The sequence below is a fragment of the Ostrea edulis genome, chromosome 5 (genome assembly GCF_947568905.1).
Source record: "Ostrea edulis chromosome 5, xbOstEdul1.1, whole genome shotgun sequence".
NCBI lineage: Eukaryota > Metazoa > Mollusca > Bivalvia > Ostreida > Ostreidae > Ostrea > Ostrea edulis.
The window spans coordinates 32,861,858-32,883,402 of NC_079168.1; the positions used below are offsets into that span (position 1 = coordinate 32,861,858).

Here is a 21,545-nt window from a genome sequence, read left to right on the forward strand (position 1 = left end):
ATTCTAAACAAAATACCTCTCTGAATTCTCCCAGCATGACCTTAATCTTCAGTAGTCACCTTGATTTCAGTTCATCAAGCAAAAAGTTTTCCGTGGTTCAACAGATATGTCCATTAGACAAATTCAGACAGACAATGGGAGGAAGGAATGCAGGAAAATAAACAGGATTATTCTCACGATAAGTTTACACTAAACAATACTAGCGTAGTGTAGTGAAGATTGATTGATTGATGTTTTCCGCCACACTTAACAATTTTTCAGTTATCTGGTGGCACCCAGTTTTTATTGGTGGAAGAGAGAACCCAGATACAATGTGCCTGGGAAGAGACCATCGACATTCCGAAAGTAAACTGGGAAACTTTCTCACTTACCAACGAAAGTGGGATTCGAACCCGCGACAACAGAGGCGAGAGGCCATGTGATTTTTAGCGCGATGCTCTAACCACTCAGCCACAGAGGCCCATGTACCGAAGAAGGCAATGTTGATGAAAGCTTAGCATAGACAATGAAATACCTGATTAAATTGAAATTTGGAATTTATTCAGTATCCAGAAGTACAAATAACAAGAATAAAAGGTCAAAGTTAAACAACCACTGTCACCCTGTATGTGTGGGGGTTTACTGTCACAGTAACAATTATAAATTTCTCTAACAATGTAACAAACTCAAGATCTGCAAAAGTAAAGACTTAAGTAAAAAAAACCCACAGAAAGTTGAGCACAGGCAGTTCTCAGATCTACTTTTCTACATTCGAACTTTGAAAAAAAATAATAATGAGTTGAATTCAACGAATGACTTGAAAATGTTTTCATATACACTGTCCCCTCTGGATGATTGTGCATGTAAAATTCTTAAAATTTAATGTTGTCTCATTTTACAAAAACTTCCCAGAAGGTAAACAGAAAACAAATGAAGGATTGATAAAGTTTTTTTTTTGGTGAAATACGCCAGGTTATTTTTAATTCAAAGTAAACAGATTGCACTTGTTTATGATTTTCTATGCATATTTATACAGCGACATGTTTTATACCAATAATATATTGATATCCATAGGGGAAGCGATGAGGTCACAATATGGAGCGTGTTTAGCGTAGACAGAAGCAACACAATGATAACAATTTTGACCTAAAAAGAAATACATTTTGCATGAATGCATATAATTTGTAACTGCAAACAATGACCAGTTTTAAAAATAAATGCAACAAATTCCAGAGCTCAGTTTTTGAATGTGTAAACAAAAGATTCAAAAGTCACACACAATGCCTCTTACATGTATATGTTGATTGGAATGAGTGGGGAAAAAAATCAACATTTTTTAAGATGTTGATAATTTCCATTGTGTTGAGTCACAATACAGATAACAAAATTTTAACACAACCTTTATATATTAATACAATATATACTATTCATATTGGACAGATATAGTAGTATCTTATATTGATATTCAAAAAGATCACTTGAAAAGTCTAAGGCGGAAATAATGTTAACAGACATGACTAGATTAAAGAGAGATAATGAATGAAACTTTAGGTAAAAAAAAATCTTTATGAGTTTATTCCATGAGCTTATAAACCGATATACATGTACCTTGCAAAAAAATGTCTAATAAAATATGCAGTATATCTTTATTTCACTCTGCACACACTTAAGATCCAGAAAAGTGAATATCTGTTAAACATTTTTTTAAAAAAGGGACAAAATTTGAGCAGGAATACCATTTTAATCATAAAACAATTGTCATCAATTTTATCATGAATTTTAATTTGACTTCATTAATATTATACAGTAAAAAATTACATGATTATGTGAAAGTGAGCAAGATGAAAACTAAATTACCAACAACAACAAAATGTGGAAAAAAAAGATGGATTCAAATGAAATGCGTACACATATTCAAGTCTTGTGTATAAATTTAAAGTTCATGGAAGACAAGTCTATCAAAATGGCCATGATTGGCATGTCAAGATACACGTTTATTCATCGTCTACTACTACGCAATAAAAAGACCTACAACACTTACTTTCTGTCAAGATGGTTTTGTAAATGGAATTTCTTTGGAATTAGTAAGAAATAAAATTGCACTCGGTCCCAATGAAAGAATGTCAAGGTTAATCCATAAACATGATAAAGGCATCACTAAAATTATGTCAAGGTCAGTCTACAAAGGCATCACTAAAATGATGTCAAGGTCAGTCTACAAAGGCATCACTAAAATGATGTCAAGGTTATTCTATAAAGGCATCACAACTAATAAGGATTTCTGTGGCAGAGAATGAGGATTTCTTCGGTGTATAAAAAAAGAGGGGAAAAGAAACATTCTAAAGTTTATCAAATTAAAATAAAGTCTACCATGATAAACAATCTCCTTTCATGAAAAACATGTAATTGTCATATTTATTGCCCTGCACAAGTTTTCTTCTATCTGTAAATATCTATAACTGATCAAGCATTTACATTCCAACTCATTCATCAAGCATATACAACTGTACATAAAAAAAGTTCTGTCACAACTCTGCAGTTGCAAGAATGCAATCAAATCATCAACTGGCATGAATTGTTTCAAAAGTTTCAATAAGCAAGAAACCTGTTTTCATCTGTAAGACGCAGCACAAAATAAGCTTCAATAACTCCGACAACCAACAAACTAAACACACTGACGGTGAACACAGGCGACAGGGCAGTCAATAAACATCGATGTCGGAAAACAAACATGGCAGAATACATTTCAAAATTGATTTAATTATCTATTCCTAAAATCGTTTCATGACACGTCCTCTGCCGAACGAGACTCTGACTTTAACTTGACAAATTCTTTTGCAACTTCGTCGTTGGTTCTTTGAGAGAGAATGCGTAAAATTGTCCACCCCGTTTCATCCAAGTGCACCCTTCTTCCCAAATGGCACCAGCATGCACAGCTGCCTTTCTCGACAATGTCTCGTAACTGCAACACAGCGACTCCTATCAGCCTATCCTCCCGAGCAAAACAGTAGTCTTTAACACAGATGTGCTGCTCATAAGCATCAGGCTCATCTTCATTTCCAAGAATGCTGCAAAAATAAGAAATTTGTCTCAATCTCAAAATATAAATTCCAGAATTCAAGAAAATGCCTTCTCCCTACAAGCATTACAAAAGGCTAACATTTCTAATTTTATTTGTTTTTAGGTAATGTCATTCTTTTGGTAAATACAATGTAGAAAGCTAAATATTCATAAGCTTTTCACCTTGTGTTTCCATATCTCACTGGTCGGGTACCAAACACAACACAAAGATACTGATACCATGACTCCACAAGAAATTCATTGACAAAGTATTAATATTAATGAAGGGTTTCGTTGATAAAGTACTACATGTACATATTAATTTCCTTACAAATAGAAGGTTTGATTGACAAAGTACTAAATGATGATTTACTTACAAGTGGAAGGTTTCATTGAACTTTGGTGACCAATTGTTGCTTTTGGATTTAGTGGAGTGCTTTCGTCGTTTATCACTCAAATGAGGACCAATCAAATTAACCTCAACAAATGGACGAAACATGCCAGATGTCTGCCACTTCAAGTTATTAGCCGCAACAACTGAAATTGAAAATTTAGTCCGTTACTTCTGAATTTCAATGTTCAAATAGGGTGTTTCAATGAATGTGTGGCATTGCCTGCAGTGGAAGGATGCATGGATAGAGAGATGGACAGTCATGGACAGAGAGATGGACAGAGTCATGGGAATTCCTACCTATTACACAAAGTTCTTAGGTATGATAGACAGACAGATGGACAAACAATAATCCTTGCATGTTACAATGTCTTAAGGAGGAATGCTACACCAGTGAAATTTCTATTGGATTTAAAAATGAAAACTTTTAAATTTACTTTACTTTGTCAAAAAATGTAGTTTTAGAAGAAAGCAATCTGAATTTTTTTTTAAAACTCCTACTGGTCTTGAACCCGTGATCTACAGTTCAGCAGATGATGTGCTAACCTACTGAGCTACTAAGCTAGGCAATGATATTTGAAATGAATAGACAAATATTGCTGATATTTATATTTTCATCAATGTTTTGAAAGGAAGTCAGCCATTATGACAATGTAGAATACCTCCTTAAAGCTGACACAAAACACAGATTAAGATAACTCCATACTCGCACTATTATGGGTTCAAAGCATAAAAACTCAATTTTCACTTAATTCCATTAATAATCAATTAAAACATATGTCACCACTTTTTTAAAATACCGTTGGTTCCAGTTTATTTCATCAGCAGCACTGTAAACATGACAAGTCACAAACAGTTAAGTTTGGAGCCATATAGATTTGAGCCCGTTCTTTCTCAAGAAGAAATTGAGAAAAGAAGACGTTCAGTCGAGTCACAGACCAGGCACGACTTGTACAGAAATCTCCCTACCTTTTGTTGGGACTTTTGTGTTCCCCGGTCCCAGGGTGTGTGAACCGAAATCTCCCTACCTTTTGTCGTGACCTTGTGTTCCCCGGTCCCAGGGTGTGTGAACCGAAATCTCCCTACCTTTTGTCGTGACCTTGTGTTCCCCGGTCCCAGGGTGTGTGAACAGAAATCTCCCTACCTTTTGTCGTGACCTTGTGTTCCCCGGTCCCAGGGTGTGTGAACAGATCCACCTGGATTGACACCTCCCCCACGGTGTCCTCCAGTGAAGGCTGGTCCTGAGACGTCTGGGTGCTGACGAACGTCTTGATGAGCGTGTCTGTGGTCTGCGTATACAGAGACAAGGCATAGCGTAAACTCTGGAGCTCCTGACTTTTGTCCAGGAAGGTTTTCTTGAGCCCCTGGCCCTGGGCGTGGAAGAACTGTTTGATGTGATCCAAGGCCATATCTAACACAGCACACTGCTTAGGGGTCAGGTTCTTTTCTGCCTCTTTAGACATGTCCTGCAGGTACATCACAACAAACCATCAATTTTACTGCACCACAACAACTAGTACACATTAAACTTTACTCTTAAAGTTCAATTGCAAAGGTAGAGTTGGAATTTTCGTATCCATTTAGTAATTTCTTTTCCACCATATGGCATTATTAGTTTTCAATATAATTATCCAAAATAATGAGATAAATCTATTGGTGCAATCTGTTAAAATTGTGGATATAGACAGTGTATACAGCATAAAACATACATCTAGAAATGGAGATTGGGTATAAGAAAGATCACTCGTTGGATATTGTTTGCTAAATTAAGGAGGAATAACACACAAGAGAAATCTGATATCGAAGAAAAGTGGAGGATATGTACAACAATATTTTGAAATCGAAAACTTTTAAATTCACTTAATTTAGTTAAAAAATGTAGTTTTAGTAGAAAGTAATCTGAAAAATAATCTAAAACCTCTGCTGGACTCAAACTCGCCTTTTACAGATCAGCAGTTGACATGTTATCCAACTGAGCTACCCAGCTTCACAATCAAATTTAATAGGAATTTACAAATATTGCTGACATTTATATTTTCATTCAAGTTTTAAAAGGAAGCCAGCCATTATGTCTATGTAGTATACCTCCTTAATTTAACAGAAGTAAGGTGCAAGGCCTGATGAAACTATGTTCCATTGAAGACATGCTAATTCTGTTTCTACTGTTTCTTTTCTTAAATGAATATACAATGTATCTTTCAAAATAACAAGATTTACTACCATAAATTCTTAGGTAAAACATTTCAGTAAATAAAATGAACTCAGTAAAATTACTGAAATACCATTAAATCATCAGGTCATTTCAATATGCCTTTTTTCATCAGTTTTAAATCAATCAAAGAGCAAAAATTCAGATACCAAATACACATTTTAAAGGAAGGTTGCATGCAAATTAAAAAAAAATAAAAATTAAGAAATCAACATTTGGAGGCCGAGTTTCAACCATCTTGCAGTATGTGAACACATTATCCACTGAAATTAAGCAATTGTGATGGTGCTTTTTTTTTCATTACTAGGTTTCCAAGAATTTCACCAGTTCCTTTCTGCAGATATTCTAATTCACAAGAACTCAGAACAATACATCACAACTAATAAAAACAACATCTAATGAGTCGCTGATGACTCGTGTAGCCGTACAGGTGTACAAATACAAAAATACAGGTCAACAAAATCTTCAAACACAAATCAATTTTATCCAAACAAAGTAAATGCACTGTGTAAATGCATGGCCTACAACATCTATATAGTACAACACACTACAACTTAAACTGGGCTGCGGTCAAGATTGTAGCGGCTAGCCTCGGGGCTAGGTATGGTGGCAGCATTCGTGCCATTTTACAATTTGTCATCTTTTCGTTATTTCGAGGCGAAAAGTAGCTAATATTATCATTACTGCCATCTTTTCATTATTTCAGAATGAAAAGTTGCTGAATATTGATTTGTTGTCTTTTTGCCTCAAAATAACGAAAAGATGTTGAATTGTAAAATGGCACAAATCAGCCACCATACTTAGCCCCGAGGCTAGCCGCTATGATCTTAAACGCAGCCCTGATCTATACAACTCTACAACATCAGTGTCAAGGAAACACTTGAGATTTTAACACAACTGAGTTGGCACTTCACATGCAATGCAGGAGTCACCTGGATCATAGGAACATTCATGGGCATTTGGCTGACGTGACTCAGAAAAAGCCGCGACACGTCCTCTATTTTAGTTTGCGCAGCACCGGGGAGGGGAATAAGCTGAAATCAAGGTTAGTGTAAAGCTTGAATTCAAATCAAAACAGTGAAGAAGAGATGACGAAAACTGCATGTTTTGGAGACAGTCTAGAGAAAACAAAACCTACGTCGAACAGTCATAGGTTTGAAATTTCCAGGCGAAAATTCCTTGATGTGAAATAATTTTGATTGGAAATTTCAAAGCTAGCTTTAAGGATTTATAAAACAGAACCCGATTCACTCAAAAGATTTGAAATTTCCATGTGAATATTCCCTCAGCAAGTTTGTTCCTTGGAAATCTCAAACTGCTATACAACTGTTTTGTGTGAGGAGGACACAGAGGTGAGACACCGTGGATGGAACACAACTCAGCGGGGGGTATACACATCAATGACATCCTACACAATTCAACAACTCGGTCATCACAAGCCCACAATGTCTTCTCAACTTACAGTTCGAATTTTGGACAAAAATGTTGGTTTTTCATTTAACATGACCCCTTTCCCAGTCAGTGACAAGAACTGGAAAAATAAATAATGCATTCACACGATGATTACTGCGACCGTTCCATGGTTTGTTTGGCTGTAATCTCTAAACTCCTGTACAAGATGGTCTGATGAGTGAGATAAAATATCACAGAGGATTTTGTGTGTTAAGGTTGCTCAGTGGTCACATTTTAATCTATAAATGGGCCTCACCCCCCCCCCCCCCCCTTTTCCCACTAATTCAAGCTTAAAATCTGGATAACATTTTATATTGTTGCCTTTCTCTGGCACTTTCCATTTTCAAATGACACACAAACACACTGGTCATAAGTAACCATTGTATAAAGTATGCACTTCTCGTTCCTATTTGTCTTTATCATTTGGATTTGTCTTGTGTTATATTATGAAAGTGACGAGTTCCTCAGGACAGGGGACAGGAGGACGCCAGATAAAGTGGTTCCTGTGGGAGGACGCCAGATAAAGTGGTTCCTGTGTGAGGATGCCAGATAAAGTGGTTCCTGTGTGAGGATGCCAGATAAAGTGGTTCCTGTGTGAGATAAAGTGGTTCCTGTGGGAGGACGCCAGATAAAGTGGTTCCTGTGTGAGGATGCCAGATAAAGTGGTTCCTGTGTGAGATAAAGTGGTTCCTGTGCGAGGACGCCAGATAAAGTGGTTCCTGTGTGAGGATGCCAGATAAAGTGGTTCCTGAGCGAAAACCATTCTCTCCGATGGCAAAACAAAACACTCAGACAGCCAGCAGATGAAATGGATAATCCTAATACTCCCCCTTAGCCTTGGTGGTCGCTAGTTACCCCCCCCCCCCCCCTCCTCCATCATTGGGACTGCGAATGGTACAAGCAGCTTGCTCACAAAACATAAACTTAACCTTGTTTTAAAATTCATTTGATCTCTGAGCAACCTTAAGATGTCATTCAGTTATTTTACTGACACAAGTTCAAGATTGTCTAGTCTTAAAGATCTTTTTAGAAACTGGTACAATGCAAATGATTAAATTATACTTTATTTTTCTCCCTTCTAAATTTAAGGAATATAATGAGTTTATAGAAATTTGTTTTCAAAGTATGAAGAAAATGGAGCATTTTCAGAATGTTCTATGATTTTTTCTTTCTTTCTGAACATGTGTCAGCCAGGAAAAACTTCTAATCTAAGTTTATATGAGGCCTAATAAGCAGAATACTAAACGCCCTTTTCCGCCACACATGGTTAATATGATGAGGTTACTGGCATATACTGATTAAAAAATCTTCGACAAAATAAAATGGCCATCACCTTTTTCGCCTTGCCCTTCATAAAACAAAAGCAGCAATTAATTGATACAAATTCATCCCCTGTGCACGATACATGGATGTTAATATGTATGAATTTGTATCAGATTACGAGGCAACGCAGAAAACTGTCCAATTCTAAATAAAGCATGTACCGTGACATGGTCCTTTTCTTTTTCCTAGAATAATGTAAATTTCATGTTCATTTCCTGACCAATCTAAACATACTGATACAAACATACAAATATTGTAAATTTCATGTTCATTTCCTGACCAATCTAAACATACTGATACAAACATACAAATATTGTAAATTTCATGTTCATTTCCTGACCAATCTAAACATACTGATACAAACATACAAATAATGTAAATTTCATGTTCATTTCCAGACCAATTTAAACAGATACAAACATACATAAATTTTAACTACTGTAATTATCTGGGTTTTTTAAAAAATATTTCTTTTTAATATGTTAAGTTTATAGCAGAATTCATACATTTAGACCAAATGCAGTTAAACTCTATAATTCTCTTGATTTAATATATTTCACATCAATTCCATAGATTGACGTTTAATAGACATGTACAGTATTTAAAATGGATACTGGCTGTATGCAGTTTGTACAAACCCAGCAACTCTGAGCTCATCAATATAAAACATTGGCACATCCAGACTAGCATGGTTAGTGGAGAATTCTTGGCCTTGCAAACACCTTTCATTTTAAAAGGTATTGTCACAAACACTACCATTTACATCTGCCATGTTTGCAAGGCACATGGCCAACTTATTTGCTGATTGATAGAATTGGATTTTGATACCTGAAGAGTTTGAATGATATATGAATTTCATGTTATATGAAAAAATTCATTCCTCACCTGTCTCGGGTCAGAGAGAGGCGGCAGCACCACTGTTTTCTCCATCGTATACATCACTATCCTCCACAACTCCTACAAAGGTCAAGGTCAGCCTCGTTATAGCATTATCATTTGTGTTTTATTTATCTCACAATGTTGGCAATATAATGATCTCAAAGAGGAAAAAAATTGTAGCCATTATGTACAAACATGTCATTCTTAAAAATTGTTGTGTTTTTTCAACAAGTGGGCAAAGTATTAATGCTCAATGAACCTTATGAGGAGATTAAACTGATGTCTTCTAACATGATGAATTAATTTACACTCTTTCTACAAAGTTCTATAGTAAATTCTATGTTATGATATTGAAATTTGACCATGCAGCTTTCATTTACCTTCAGCAGACGTTTCAGAACGGTTTTCTCACACTCTTGTGCAAACATTGTCAAGCTGTTAATAGTCATGCAGGACATTAGCAAACATATCATTTAGTCATGATGAAATCTGATACAATGCATTAACTTTATCATGCAAGAAACAACTTTTATAATATGTCACATACTCAAGAATGACAAGAATTGAACCAGCATTTCTCACTAGAGTTACACAATTGTGAATACTATCAAACCTAAAATCCATCGATTTTTAAAAAGATGGTCTATGTATATAATGGAACTTGAACATCTAGTCAGTATGTGGTAGACAAGGACTTATAGAAAGAAGATCATGCATATGAGGCTATTAAATATACATGTATATCTTTTTTTTTATTAATGGGAGATTGTATGATCAATACAAAAGATGCCCTTCGGCCACATCGCTCATATGAACCACAGCATTTCCCATGTAAAATATTATATCCCAATAATGCCCCACACCCCTCATGTAAAATATCAAATCCCAATAATGCCCCACACCCCTCTTGTGGCCCTATCGGGAACAAATTTGAATTTATACTACACGTGTATGCTTTCCATATAGTTGGAAAAATTGTGCTGTACTTTGAAAATATTTTTAAAGACTTCTCTAATGTAAAACCAAACATTAAATGACATCCCCCCTGACATAGATTTTATGGTACCTAACACCTGACACCCCCCACTCACATTGGTGTTATGGTACCTAATATCTGGCATGACCCCCCACCCCACCCCGACATAGGTTTTTTTGGTACCTAACACCTGACACGACCCCCCCTCCCCACCCCTCTCTCCCTTTACATTGGTGTTATGGTACCTAACATCTGGCATGACACCACCCCCCCCCCAACGACATAGGTTTTATGGTACCTAACACAACAACAACCCCCCTCACATTGGTGTTATGGTACCTAACATCTGACACGACCCACCCCCACCCTGATATAAGTGTTATGGTACCTAACACCTGACACGGCCCCCACTTCTGACCTAAGCGTTATGGTACACTTTCTGAGAATTTTCACATACATTTGTACTAATTTCAGAAAATGAGCCCTTATGTTTCTTGAAAAGAAGATTCTCAAAGAATTTTCCTTTATACTATATGCATAACTATAAACCCCTATCGTGGCCCCTAACAGATGTGTAGTAGTAAGCATGGACATGATTCTGAACTGAAAATGTTCAAATTCTATTTTTCCATTTTTAATGTTTACAATGCTTACTGAGGCATTTAAAAATTTTCTAATGGTCAGCAAAATTGGAATGTATGTTGTCCAGGTACAAGAGATATACAGAGCTCACAATTCTTTGTTATATACACAAGGCTTGAGTCATGTTTTTGTTTACATAGGTTTCTGATCCCAAATAAACAGATTCCAGTGTTTGTCACATCTCATTTTATTTTAAATATGATATTTTCTATTAAGCAATCTACATGTACAGAAAATCATGGCACAAGCCTTGTTTACATAACAAAGAATTCCTGAGTGCTGTATACATGTATCTCTTGTAACTCCACAACTGACATTCAAATTTTTTCTGACCATTAGAAATACCTTAGTCAAGCATTGTAAACATTAAAGATCTGGAAATTAAAATTGGAAAATTTTCATTTCAAATCGTGTCCATGCCCCTTTAATACAAAGCTCATGACAGCGCTGCCATTTTACAAACTATACCCTAGTGTTATTGAGGGGCCTATATTTCATTTTGAATTCACATGATACTGTATGAAGATGTATGCATATCAATTTAAAAATCTGTATCATTGTGGTTCTTGAGAGGAAATTCTTTTTTTTTCAATTCCCATATATTCCTATGTGGAACTTTTAAAACCTCTTGTGGACCCTGCCCTGACCCTGGATGTAATGGTCTGATGAAACTTACATCTACACTAAAAAAAGGATGGTCACATATTAATAAATGTTTGTACGAGACCTGTGATTCTTCCGTTGGAAGACAAAATCTCCCGAATTTGAGCCCCCCTTTCGTTCCTTCCGTTAAAATGTAAAATCTTCCGTCATTTCAAATTTTCAACAACAAAAATTTTCTGAGCGCCATTTTTCGATATTGATAAGGAAAAACCCCGAGACAATCGAAAGTCGTCTATTTCTCTGTCACAGTGACTGCACAGGTAAACGTCAATTAATGAGGGTACAGTAATTACTGAAGCCATTTGAGGAGTTTATTTATGATTACACAGCAATTAGTGATAATAAACAATTAGTGGATGATTAAAAAGATTGTTTTTGGCACACGCTCTGGTGATTAGGAAGTGATACCAACAGTTGAAGTCGGACGATCTTTGATGCTGTTGAAAACTTGGTAAGGAGCAGGTAGGAAAAGAAAGTGGGCACTGAAGATGTTCGTAATATGTGTGGACAGAATGACACAATTGTATTAGAATGGATTATCTCTAACTGAACTGTATATTCAAAGATGGATACGGCAAGACGACGATGGGTGTGCACAGTTCGAATTTTCTCAATATTTATTTACACATGCATGTATAAATAGTACGTGGCCAAGTCTTGTAACATATATTTGTTCACTACACGTTTCACTGAAAAAAAACCCCACGTTTTCAGATATGCAATGTAGTTCTTTTATGTGAGAACATGTTCTTTATATTATTTAGCTCACCAGTGCTGAAATCTCAAGTGAGCTTAAATTTGTTAGTAGGCCTAGATCTAATATGTTGGTCAACTTTTCTGAAAAGTGATAATTGTTATAACTTGTTATCTCTGTAATAAATATATAAATATAACAAGTTTTTTTCTTTTAATTGTGGTTTTTAAGGTATTGACTTAAGAATTATCAATGTTCTTAACACAAAAAAGGAATTATCAATGTTCTCAACACAAAAAGGATCTGATGATTATGAACTCAGACACTTGTAACACAAAAAACTACTAGTAGCATGATTTCATTAGCCAATGAACACACAAAAACGGTAAAAAAAAAAATGTCGATAAAAAATCTCCAGTTATCAGACCAAAACTCCAGCTGAAAATTTTCAAATCTCCAGTTGTGGCATGACAGTTCTGTCACAGGTCTGTTGTACCCAAGAGGTTTTAGAGAAGAACACATTTTTCGAAGAATTTTCCCAAATAATCCATTGTAAAACTTTGAATTTTGCTTGGTGATTCTTGAGAAGTTGAAAATGTGAAAAGTTTACAGACAATGGACAAATTTCGACAAAAACTCAACTAAGTGAACAGCTCAGGTGAGCTAAATACTAAAATAAAAACATGCCTGCCATCAATGAGTTCCATGAGAGGTTTGAGCACTATCTCTGACTCCTGCTGAATGCTGTTTCTCTGACTGGGCTGCGACAGGGAGACTTGCCCAGCCCCTTTCACTTTTGATAAAAGTAAACCTAATTCTCGTGTGCTCTGTTTGATCTGTGGTTCTAGGCTCTTTGCAAACACAGAACTTAGGTGATCAAGCACACTGTTCAGCTTACTCTGAAGTTCCTTTAAAATGCTGGAGGTGTCTGAATCAAGCTGAAAAACAATAAACAGGTTTTACCATGAGGTAGATCGTGACGCACTACATGGTAAACCTAAGTATAGTGAGCCCTGTCATGTAAGATCACCCCTACTATATAACCACGTTTTACTATACCGAGTAAGATATATTGTTAGGTGAAATGATATTTGTCTTTAGCGATTAATGTAGTATTCGGCTTAGCAAAATGTTTGCCCTAATCTTCTTATAATCCATATTCATTCTTAAATTCTTTTCACATTACAAAAGCATAAATACCTCCAGAAAGTGAAAGTCACGAGATATGAAAGTTCATGTGATACCTTTACACCTCCCATTGACTCGAAAGTCACGGGATGCGAAAGTTCATGTGATACCTTTTCACCTCCCATCGACTCGAAAGTCACGAGATGCGAAAGTTCATGTGATACCTTTTCACCTCCCATCGACTCGAAAGTCACGAGATGCGAAAGTTCATGTCATACCTTTTCACCTCCCATCGACTCGAACAGATTCTCCAGCTGAACACGTAACTGTTGGATGTTGTTCATTAAAATACAAGCCTACAAGACAATATGATAAACTTCCATCTATCCATTAGATGTGGATTCGTAATTTAGATCAGTCAGTTCTTCTCAACTTTATTTTATCTTAATGAATATGCACAAGTCTGTCCATTAGGAAACTTACTTTTTTATGATCGTTAGTATATTTCTCAAAGTCCTGTTTAACAACATCAGCATAAGCTATCAGGACTTTATTCACAGTCTGAAAACAAAAGATAAGTCATCTGAAAATACAATCATGTATACACACTGAATTAAACTCTCTTTTCATGAGGACCTTAATCTATTAAATATTTCTCCATTAATTTCTATGATAAACATCAGATAATTTTTTACGATAAATCCTGTAAGCATACATTAGATAATCTATGATAAATCCTGTAAGCATACATTAGATAATCTATGATAAATCCTGTAAGCATATATTAGATAATCTACGATAAATCCTGTAAGCTTACAATTGCGAATCTCCTCATGTATCTCTTAACGATCTCGGGATCTGGACATTCCAGCTTCTTTATCACCTCTATACACTGATTTAGCTGTGTAAATATGTCCACCACCGAACTAGAGAACAAATAGTGCTCCGAACTCTTCTGGAACTGGAGGGGAAAAAATTATGTTTAAATGACATCATTCTTAAAATCATACAATATTTATACAAATTAAAAATCCCGTGTTGTGAAGAATTTCTGGACAACTGTGCATACTTATATTTCACATCATTAGCTTCCTTGTGTCAATTAGATCATCAATTTTATTTAAAGAAATAGTGATAACCCATTATGACTAATATGTTGTACGGTGTGACCGTTGAGACGAGCGAAGCCCATTAACATCTTGCAACACGACTTATAAATAGACATTTTATCCACCTCTTCACTTAACGCAGGAAATTTAACGCGGTGGATGTACATAGAACTTTCATTGTGATGTCATATTAGCTGCAATGTTTTTTCTTCTTCTCTCAAACCAAGCAAAAACAAAACGTTTAAAGCTATGAGAAAGCTTGAGCTTGTCTGGAATTTAAAAACGTTTATGGTACTTTCTAAGCAATCTAATTATTTTAATTACGGGTTTGTCAATGAAGTATACCTCAGTGACGGCGACATTTTTCCAGAAGCATTATGGGTAATACTCATATTTTTTCAGCTGATGAAGAGCAAATCACGTGACTCATATGTGTAATCATTGGAGCGAGCTCGTTGCGTCGCTGCGACGTGAGCTTCACTCACTATAATCTATTTATTGTACGTGCATAAATGTCTTAAAACTTCAAAATTTCACACGGCTTTACTCCAAAGTAAACAAACATTTTTAGAAATTATAGTTACCCCATCCTTTTTATCCCTTTCGTAAGCACCACGTAAAAATTCCATCGACACCTCGTCATTTTCATTCAACCACTGCATAACATAGGGTTCAAACCACCTACAACCAAAGGTCAAGTCTTGCTTTATAAATGCACTGACTAACACTAACTACATAATGGAATAGGTATAACAATTTTCTAAACATCTCAGAATACACTTCCTTGTCGATATACTGTGTGTGTAAACTATTTTAGCGTAGCACTGGTTTTTTCCCCCTACCATACAGAAATGGTACCCATATCCATTCATTTGGAAAAAATAGCGTCAAAATAAAACAAATTGGGAATGTTCTTTCGTATCCACAAATCTTATTTATTTTAAAATAAACATCGAATAAGTCATGTTTTAAAGAATAAACAAGTATTCATTGTTTACACTTTTACGAACGAGTACCATTTTATTGACCTAATAAGAGGAAGTGAAGAAATTAGTTCTAAACTTGTACAATGTTTCACATAATTATAGCAAATTGCAAGCCTTGAATTATGATGTTATAGCAGTTTGTTACTAGGCATTTTATAGCCCCAAATTGGGAAAAAATGATAGTATTTGGCATTGGGAATTATACCGTTTATATACGGGGAAAAAATCCACTGTAGCGGGATTCACATTTTTAGGCCTTTGGCAGTGAAGCAAGAAAATAATTCATGGTCAGCTAATATGTGAAAATTTCCTTTCATCCATTATCATATGATTGATTGATTGTATCTTGTTTAACGTCCCTCTCGAGAATTTTTCACTATTATGGAGACTCACCAATACTGGTGATGGGCTTCAAATTTAGGCCTATGCTCAGCGCTTATGGCCACTGAACATTGAGGGTTCTATAGCGTGCCACACCTACTGTGACATGGGACATCCGTTTCTAAGGTCATCTTCAAGGACTCATGACATTCACACCTGATGCCGAGCGTTTGGCAATGGAATTGTCACTAACTGTTTTAACGACTTAGGTCTATTGCGGCCAGGATTCGAACCCCGGCCTTTCGCATGTGGAGTGAACGCTCTACCTCTAGACCACCGCAGCGGTTTCCATTATCATACAAAGAGAACACGCTAATTCACGATTATGCCACGATCTAGAGCATCAGCTTCGACTACGCCAAATCCTAAATATTCTCTAATAAACATACAATCAGGATATAATTACATACATCATAAACACTGTTTGAAAGTTGACATACATAAGAAATACTAATACAAAAAGGGCCTCATACCATAAACCTGTGAAGATGTGTCACTTTGTTATGTAACGTTACTGGCATGTCCTTTGATTGATTGATTGATTGATTGATGTTTCCGCCACACTAAACAATTTTTCAGCTATCTGGTGGTGCCCAGTTTTTATTGGTGGAAGAGAGAACCCAGATACAATGTACCTGGGAAGAGACCACCGGCCTTCCGAAAGTAAACTGGGAAACTTTCTTACTTACCGGCATGAGCGGGATTTGAACCCGCGCCAACCAGAAGTGAGAGGCCGTGTGATTTTGAGCGTGATGTTATAACCACTCGGCCATGGAGGCCCCCACTGCATGTCCTTTGAAGCTTTGCCATGTTTAAGGTAAGGCATTCATATGACGTGTGTTTATCATCATATCACGTAGAATCTTCGTTACATGATAGGGAAAATGGAGTTCATCCAAATGTGAACCTTGTCGTGAATGTAATCAAAGCAAAGTAGTAGCAATTGTCCAACATCAGCCTACAGACAAGTCCTGACCAGTGTCCAACATCAGCCTACAGACAAGTCCTGACCAGTGTCCAACATCAGCCTACAGACAAGTCCTGACCAGTGTCCAACATCAGCCTACAGACAAGTTCTGACCAGTGTCCACTATCAGACTAAAGACAAGTTCTGACCAGTGTCCACTATCAGACTAAAGACAAGTCCTGACCAGTTTCCAGTATCTGACTACAGACAAGTCCTGACCAGTGTCCAGCATAAGACCTACCTTGGATACTCAGGTACAGTCCCCTTGTATTGTGGCACATCAGCTATGAACTTGGAATATAGCCATTTTATCTTGAAATGTAAGTTCATATACTCTGAACTTTTACATGGTTTTTCCTGTTCTTGATCTGTAAGCAGGAGAGAAAAAAATTGTTAGATTTTCACATTGTCTACCAGGTTCATTCTTGAGTTTAATAGTGAAACATTTGACATTGTTATTTCTAAACCATAGAAAACATTACAGCAGAATCAATTTACCCACGCTTGCTTTATATTCACAAATGTCATTCCCTAGCAATCACAAATTGACGGTTTACACCTTTGAAGATTTCTTCACAAAATAAATTGTCGCTACCTTTCAGGAACATGCTGCAGTGTTGTGAAAACAGAGCCCACATATTGGCCGCGCTAACCTGTCCTACATTCAGTTCCTGAGGGAATCTGGGTAACAAAAGGAAATGTCATGATAAATGTCGATGTAATTTTCTTGATTTGATGTTTGTTATGAGGAAGGATGCATGACATTCTAAGATTTCAGAGACACATGCGATTTCAAATTCACAAAGTATTTTTTCAAATTGGTTTTTGAATGCACAATGCAGACAATAACAAAATGCATTAGTAAATTAAGGAAGATTCTCTTGTGAAGAGTAATGTGATTGCAAGAAAAGAGATATTCAGAGATTGCCACCAGTCTAATACATACATAATTTTTAGTGCTCAGAATTGGGTACTTTCAATGCTGGTAATGGGTACTGTTAATGCATACTTTTAATGCTAGGTATTTGACACTTTTAATGCATACTTTTTAGCGCTGGGTATTGGAGTCTTTCAATGCTGAGTAACGGGTTCTTTCAATGCTGAATAACAGGTACTTTTAGTGCTGGGTATTGGGTTTTTTAGTGCTGGGTATTGAGTACTTTTAGTGCTGGGTATTGAGTACTTTTACTGCTGGGTAGTAGGTTCTATTGGTGCTGGGTATTGAGTACTTTTAGTGCTGGGTATTGGGTTTTTTAGTGCTGGGTATTGAGTACTTTTAGTGCTAGGTAGTAGGTTCTTTTGGTGCTGGGTATTGAGTACTTTTAGTGCTGGGTATTGAGTACTTTTAGTGCTGGGCATTGGGTACTTTTAGTGCTGGGTATCGAGTACTTTTAGTGCTGGGTATTGGGTACTTTTAGTGCTGGGTATTGGGTACTTTTAGTGCTGGGTATTGAGTACCTTTAGTGCTGGGTATTGAGTACTTTTAGTGCTGGGTATTGAGTACTTTTAGTGCTGGGTAGTAGGTTTTATTGGTGCTGGGTATTGAGTACTTCTAGTGCTGGGTATTGGGTTTTTTAGTGCTGGGTATTGAGTACTTTTAGTGCTAGGTAGTAGGTGCTTTTAGTGCTGGGTATTGAGTACTTTTAGTGCTGGGTATCGAGTACTTTTAGTGCTGGGTATCGAGTACTTTTAGTGCTGGGTATTGGGTACTTTTAGTGCTGGGTATTGGGTACTTTTAGTGCTGGGTAGTAGGTTCTTTTAGTGCTGGGTATTGAGTTCTTTTAATGCTGGGTATTGGGCACTTTTCATGCATATCCAAGTCTGGGTATTTGGTATTTCTAATGCATACTTTTAATGTTTGGTAATGGGTTATTTTAATGCATACTTCTAATGCTGGGTAATAGGCATTTTAATTCTGAAAATGCTAAAATACAACAATTTCATCACAAGAGTATACAGACATTTTCATTCAAACTGGAAACTTGGCATTTACATGTGAAACCAGATGGTGGTGAGGGGATAAGGAAGAGGGGGATGGGATAGAGGAGAGGGGGAGGGGATAGGGAAGATTGGGAGGGGATAGGGAAGAGGGAGAGGAGATAGGGGAGAGGGGGAGGAGATAGGGAAGATTAGGAGGGGAGAGGGGATAGGGAAGAGGGAGAGGGGATAGGGGAGGGGATAGGGAAGAGGGGAGGGGATAGGGGAGGGGATAGGGAAGAGGGGATAGGGAAGAGGGGGAGGGAAGAGGGGATAGGGGAGAGGGGGGATAGGGGGAGGGGATAGGGAAGAGGGGGAGGGGTTAGGGAAGATTAGGAGGGGAGAGGGGATAGGGAAGAGGGAGAGGGGATAGGGGAGAGGGGGAGGGGATAGGGAAGAGGGGGAGGGGTTAGGGAAGATTAGGAGGGGAGAGGGGAGAGGGGGAGGGGATAGGGAAGAGGGGGAGGGGATAGGGGAGAGGATAGGGAATAGGGGATAGGGAAGAGGGGGAGGGGAGAGGGGATAGGGGGGATAGGGGAGAGGGGGAGGGGATAGGGAAGAGGGGGAGGGGATAGGGAAGAAGGGGAGGGGAGAGGGGATAGGGAAGAGAGGGAGAATGGGGAGAGGGGGAGGGGATAGGGAAGAGGGGGTGGGGAAGGGGATAGGGGAGAGGGGGCAGGGCATAAAAAGAAAGTAGTTTTGCAATCTTGACACTTTATTTCTTGGCAGAATTTTACATTTTATTTAACACACCTCACATATATACATGTATGAAGGGAAAGTTTTTGGCACTTTCATTTTAGGTGAATTTCCTTAGCACACCAGAAAACCTAAAAAAAATTCAGCACACTAAAACTACTACCTGCAATACATTATATTGATTCACTTACAGATTTAGTACTGGGTATCTGATTAATACTTACTGATTTAGTACTGGGGTGTAACTGTTTTTATCTTCCTCTATCATGGACACTATCAGAGCTATGAGTTTATCCCAGAAGTCCAGGCTGTTCTCGTTGACACACTCTGTGCCTGGAATGTTTTGTTCCGAGGGTTCTGCTTGTACAAACTCCCTTTGGTATAGTTCATAACAGTTATCAAACAAGAATTGGTATGTGGACTTAATGCATGCTATGACACAGTCTTTTACAACAATACTGGCCCGTGGAGGACTTGGCAGTTCTTGAACCTGAAACAATAAAGAAAATTGCAAGTGAAAATAAAATTATATTTGAAGGTTTGAAAATGGATGTAAAAAATGTTTATACAAGCAGTAACATTTCTAACACTATAATGCTACATTTTTCTGACTTGCACATCAGTTTATACAAGCAGTAATATTTCTAACACTATAATGCTACATTTTTCTGACTTGCACATCAGTTTTTCTGCATTAACTACAGGGTTTGATATTTTGTTAGTTGTAGAATGGAATAATACAATTTTATGAAACTAGTCTATATTCTAACATCCACATTTCCAGTACACATGATCTGAGTTGGAAAATGCAAAAGAAATACACTAAATCTGCACAGTATAAATATAATTTCAGAAATCAACTGTTAAAAAATTAGGCGGCAGATATACTTAAGGTCATACGTGACATTTCTCAAAGAAATATATATTTTTACGTGACATTTCTCAATGATATATAAATTTACGAGACATTTCTCGATGATATATATATATTTACTTGACATTTCTCAATGATATATATATTTACTTGACATTTCTCAATGATATATATTTTTACGTGACATTTCTCAACAATATATATTTTTACGTGACAATTTTCAATTATATATAATTTTACGTGACATTTCAGGTACATGCAATTAACTTGCATCCTATCTTGTTTCTACAGAAAAGAAAAAAAACATTGGGTCTATTACTAGAGTTAGCATACATGTATATTGATAGTTCCTGGTTGTGGCAAGTAAAAATATAAGATTGGCCCTTATCAAATGTATTAAAGAAGGTTGTAGGTTGTATGGACATTACTTAGTTTTTACAGCAAAGAAGGGGAGAAAAATCTTTGGATCAATTGGAGATCCAATCTGTAACCCTTACATTAGTGGTTATAAGGCAATCTAACCAGCTCTAAATACAAAGTAAAATAATCAGAAATCATACAAGGACTGTATAATTTGAAGATGAAAATAAAATTTGAGAAAAATGTCACAAAGGTCACGTATGACCTTAACTGTCATCCATAATTATGCATGATAAAAAATAGTGATATTGACACAGATTGGTATGTACTGATACAAACATTCAATATCTAAAGATAAATCTTACTGAAAGTCCCCAAGGCCACATTGCTCACCTGAACAGCTGGCAAGGCATTTTCTCATCAAAACTATAAATCCCAATTATGGCCCCTCCCTGATCTCAGGCATCATGATTTTTACACTTCATGCGATTATTGGTACAGTGATCCCCCGCCATATTGCCCCCCGTTTTAATGCCACCCCCGCATATCGCCAAAAAAGTTCAAAGTCCCGTTCTTCTCGCTATGTAAAACCCCGTTATAATGCCATCTCCCACATACCGCCATCTGCCAACCTATTTATAGGTACGAATTGGTCAATTACCGTTATAATCACCCCCGCTAATTATCGCCAATCAATGACAGGAACATTTCAGTGAGCAGGCTTAAGCAATTATCTGCTGTTAGTCCTCTAGGTATCAAAGTTTGAGGCAGATAATAAGTTACGTAAATTATAATC

General features: G+C 36.8%; 1 protein-coding gene across 22 annotated transcripts in view; it reads right to left on the reverse strand.

Moving 5' to 3' along the window:
• Nucleotides 1-518: 518 nt before the first annotated feature.
• The window catches only part of LOC125651463 (protein unc-13 homolog A-like), a 131,658-nt gene continuing 110,631 nt past the window's right edge, over nt 519-21,545 (reverse strand). For 10 of the 22 annotated variants that reach the window (XM_056165835.1, XM_048880065.2, XM_056165823.1 and 7 more), the window contains 14 exons: nt 19,740-20,005; nt 17,435-17,520; nt 17,081-17,207; nt 15,090-15,186; nt 14,214-14,357; nt 13,880-13,957; nt 13,675-13,752; nt 12,956-13,206; nt 9,674-9,728; nt 9,300-9,371; nt 6,572-6,673; nt 4,575-4,896; nt 3,417-3,576; nt 519-3,047 (listed from right to left, as the gene is read on the reverse strand). In XM_056165835.1, the coding sequence (XP_056021810.1) occupies nt 2,762-3,047; nt 3,417-3,576; nt 4,575-4,896; nt 6,572-6,673; nt 9,300-9,371; nt 9,674-9,728; nt 12,956-13,206; nt 13,675-13,752; nt 13,880-13,957; nt 14,214-14,357; nt 15,090-15,186; nt 17,081-17,207; nt 17,435-17,520; nt 19,740-20,005 (2,124 nt within the window). In that variant the 3' untranslated portion in view covers nt 519-2,761. Of the gene's footprint in view, nt 3,048-3,222; nt 3,285-3,416; nt 3,577-4,574; nt 4,897-6,571; nt 6,674-7,101; nt 7,171-8,424; nt 8,440-8,575; nt 8,600-9,298; nt 9,372-9,673; nt 9,729-12,955; nt 13,207-13,674; nt 13,753-13,879; nt 13,958-14,213; nt 14,358-15,089; nt 15,187-17,080; nt 17,208-17,434; nt 17,521-19,739; nt 20,006-21,545 lie in introns of those variants that run through there. The other 12 variants (XM_056165829.1, XM_056165827.1, XM_056165832.1 and 9 more) reach the window with 11 other exon arrangements.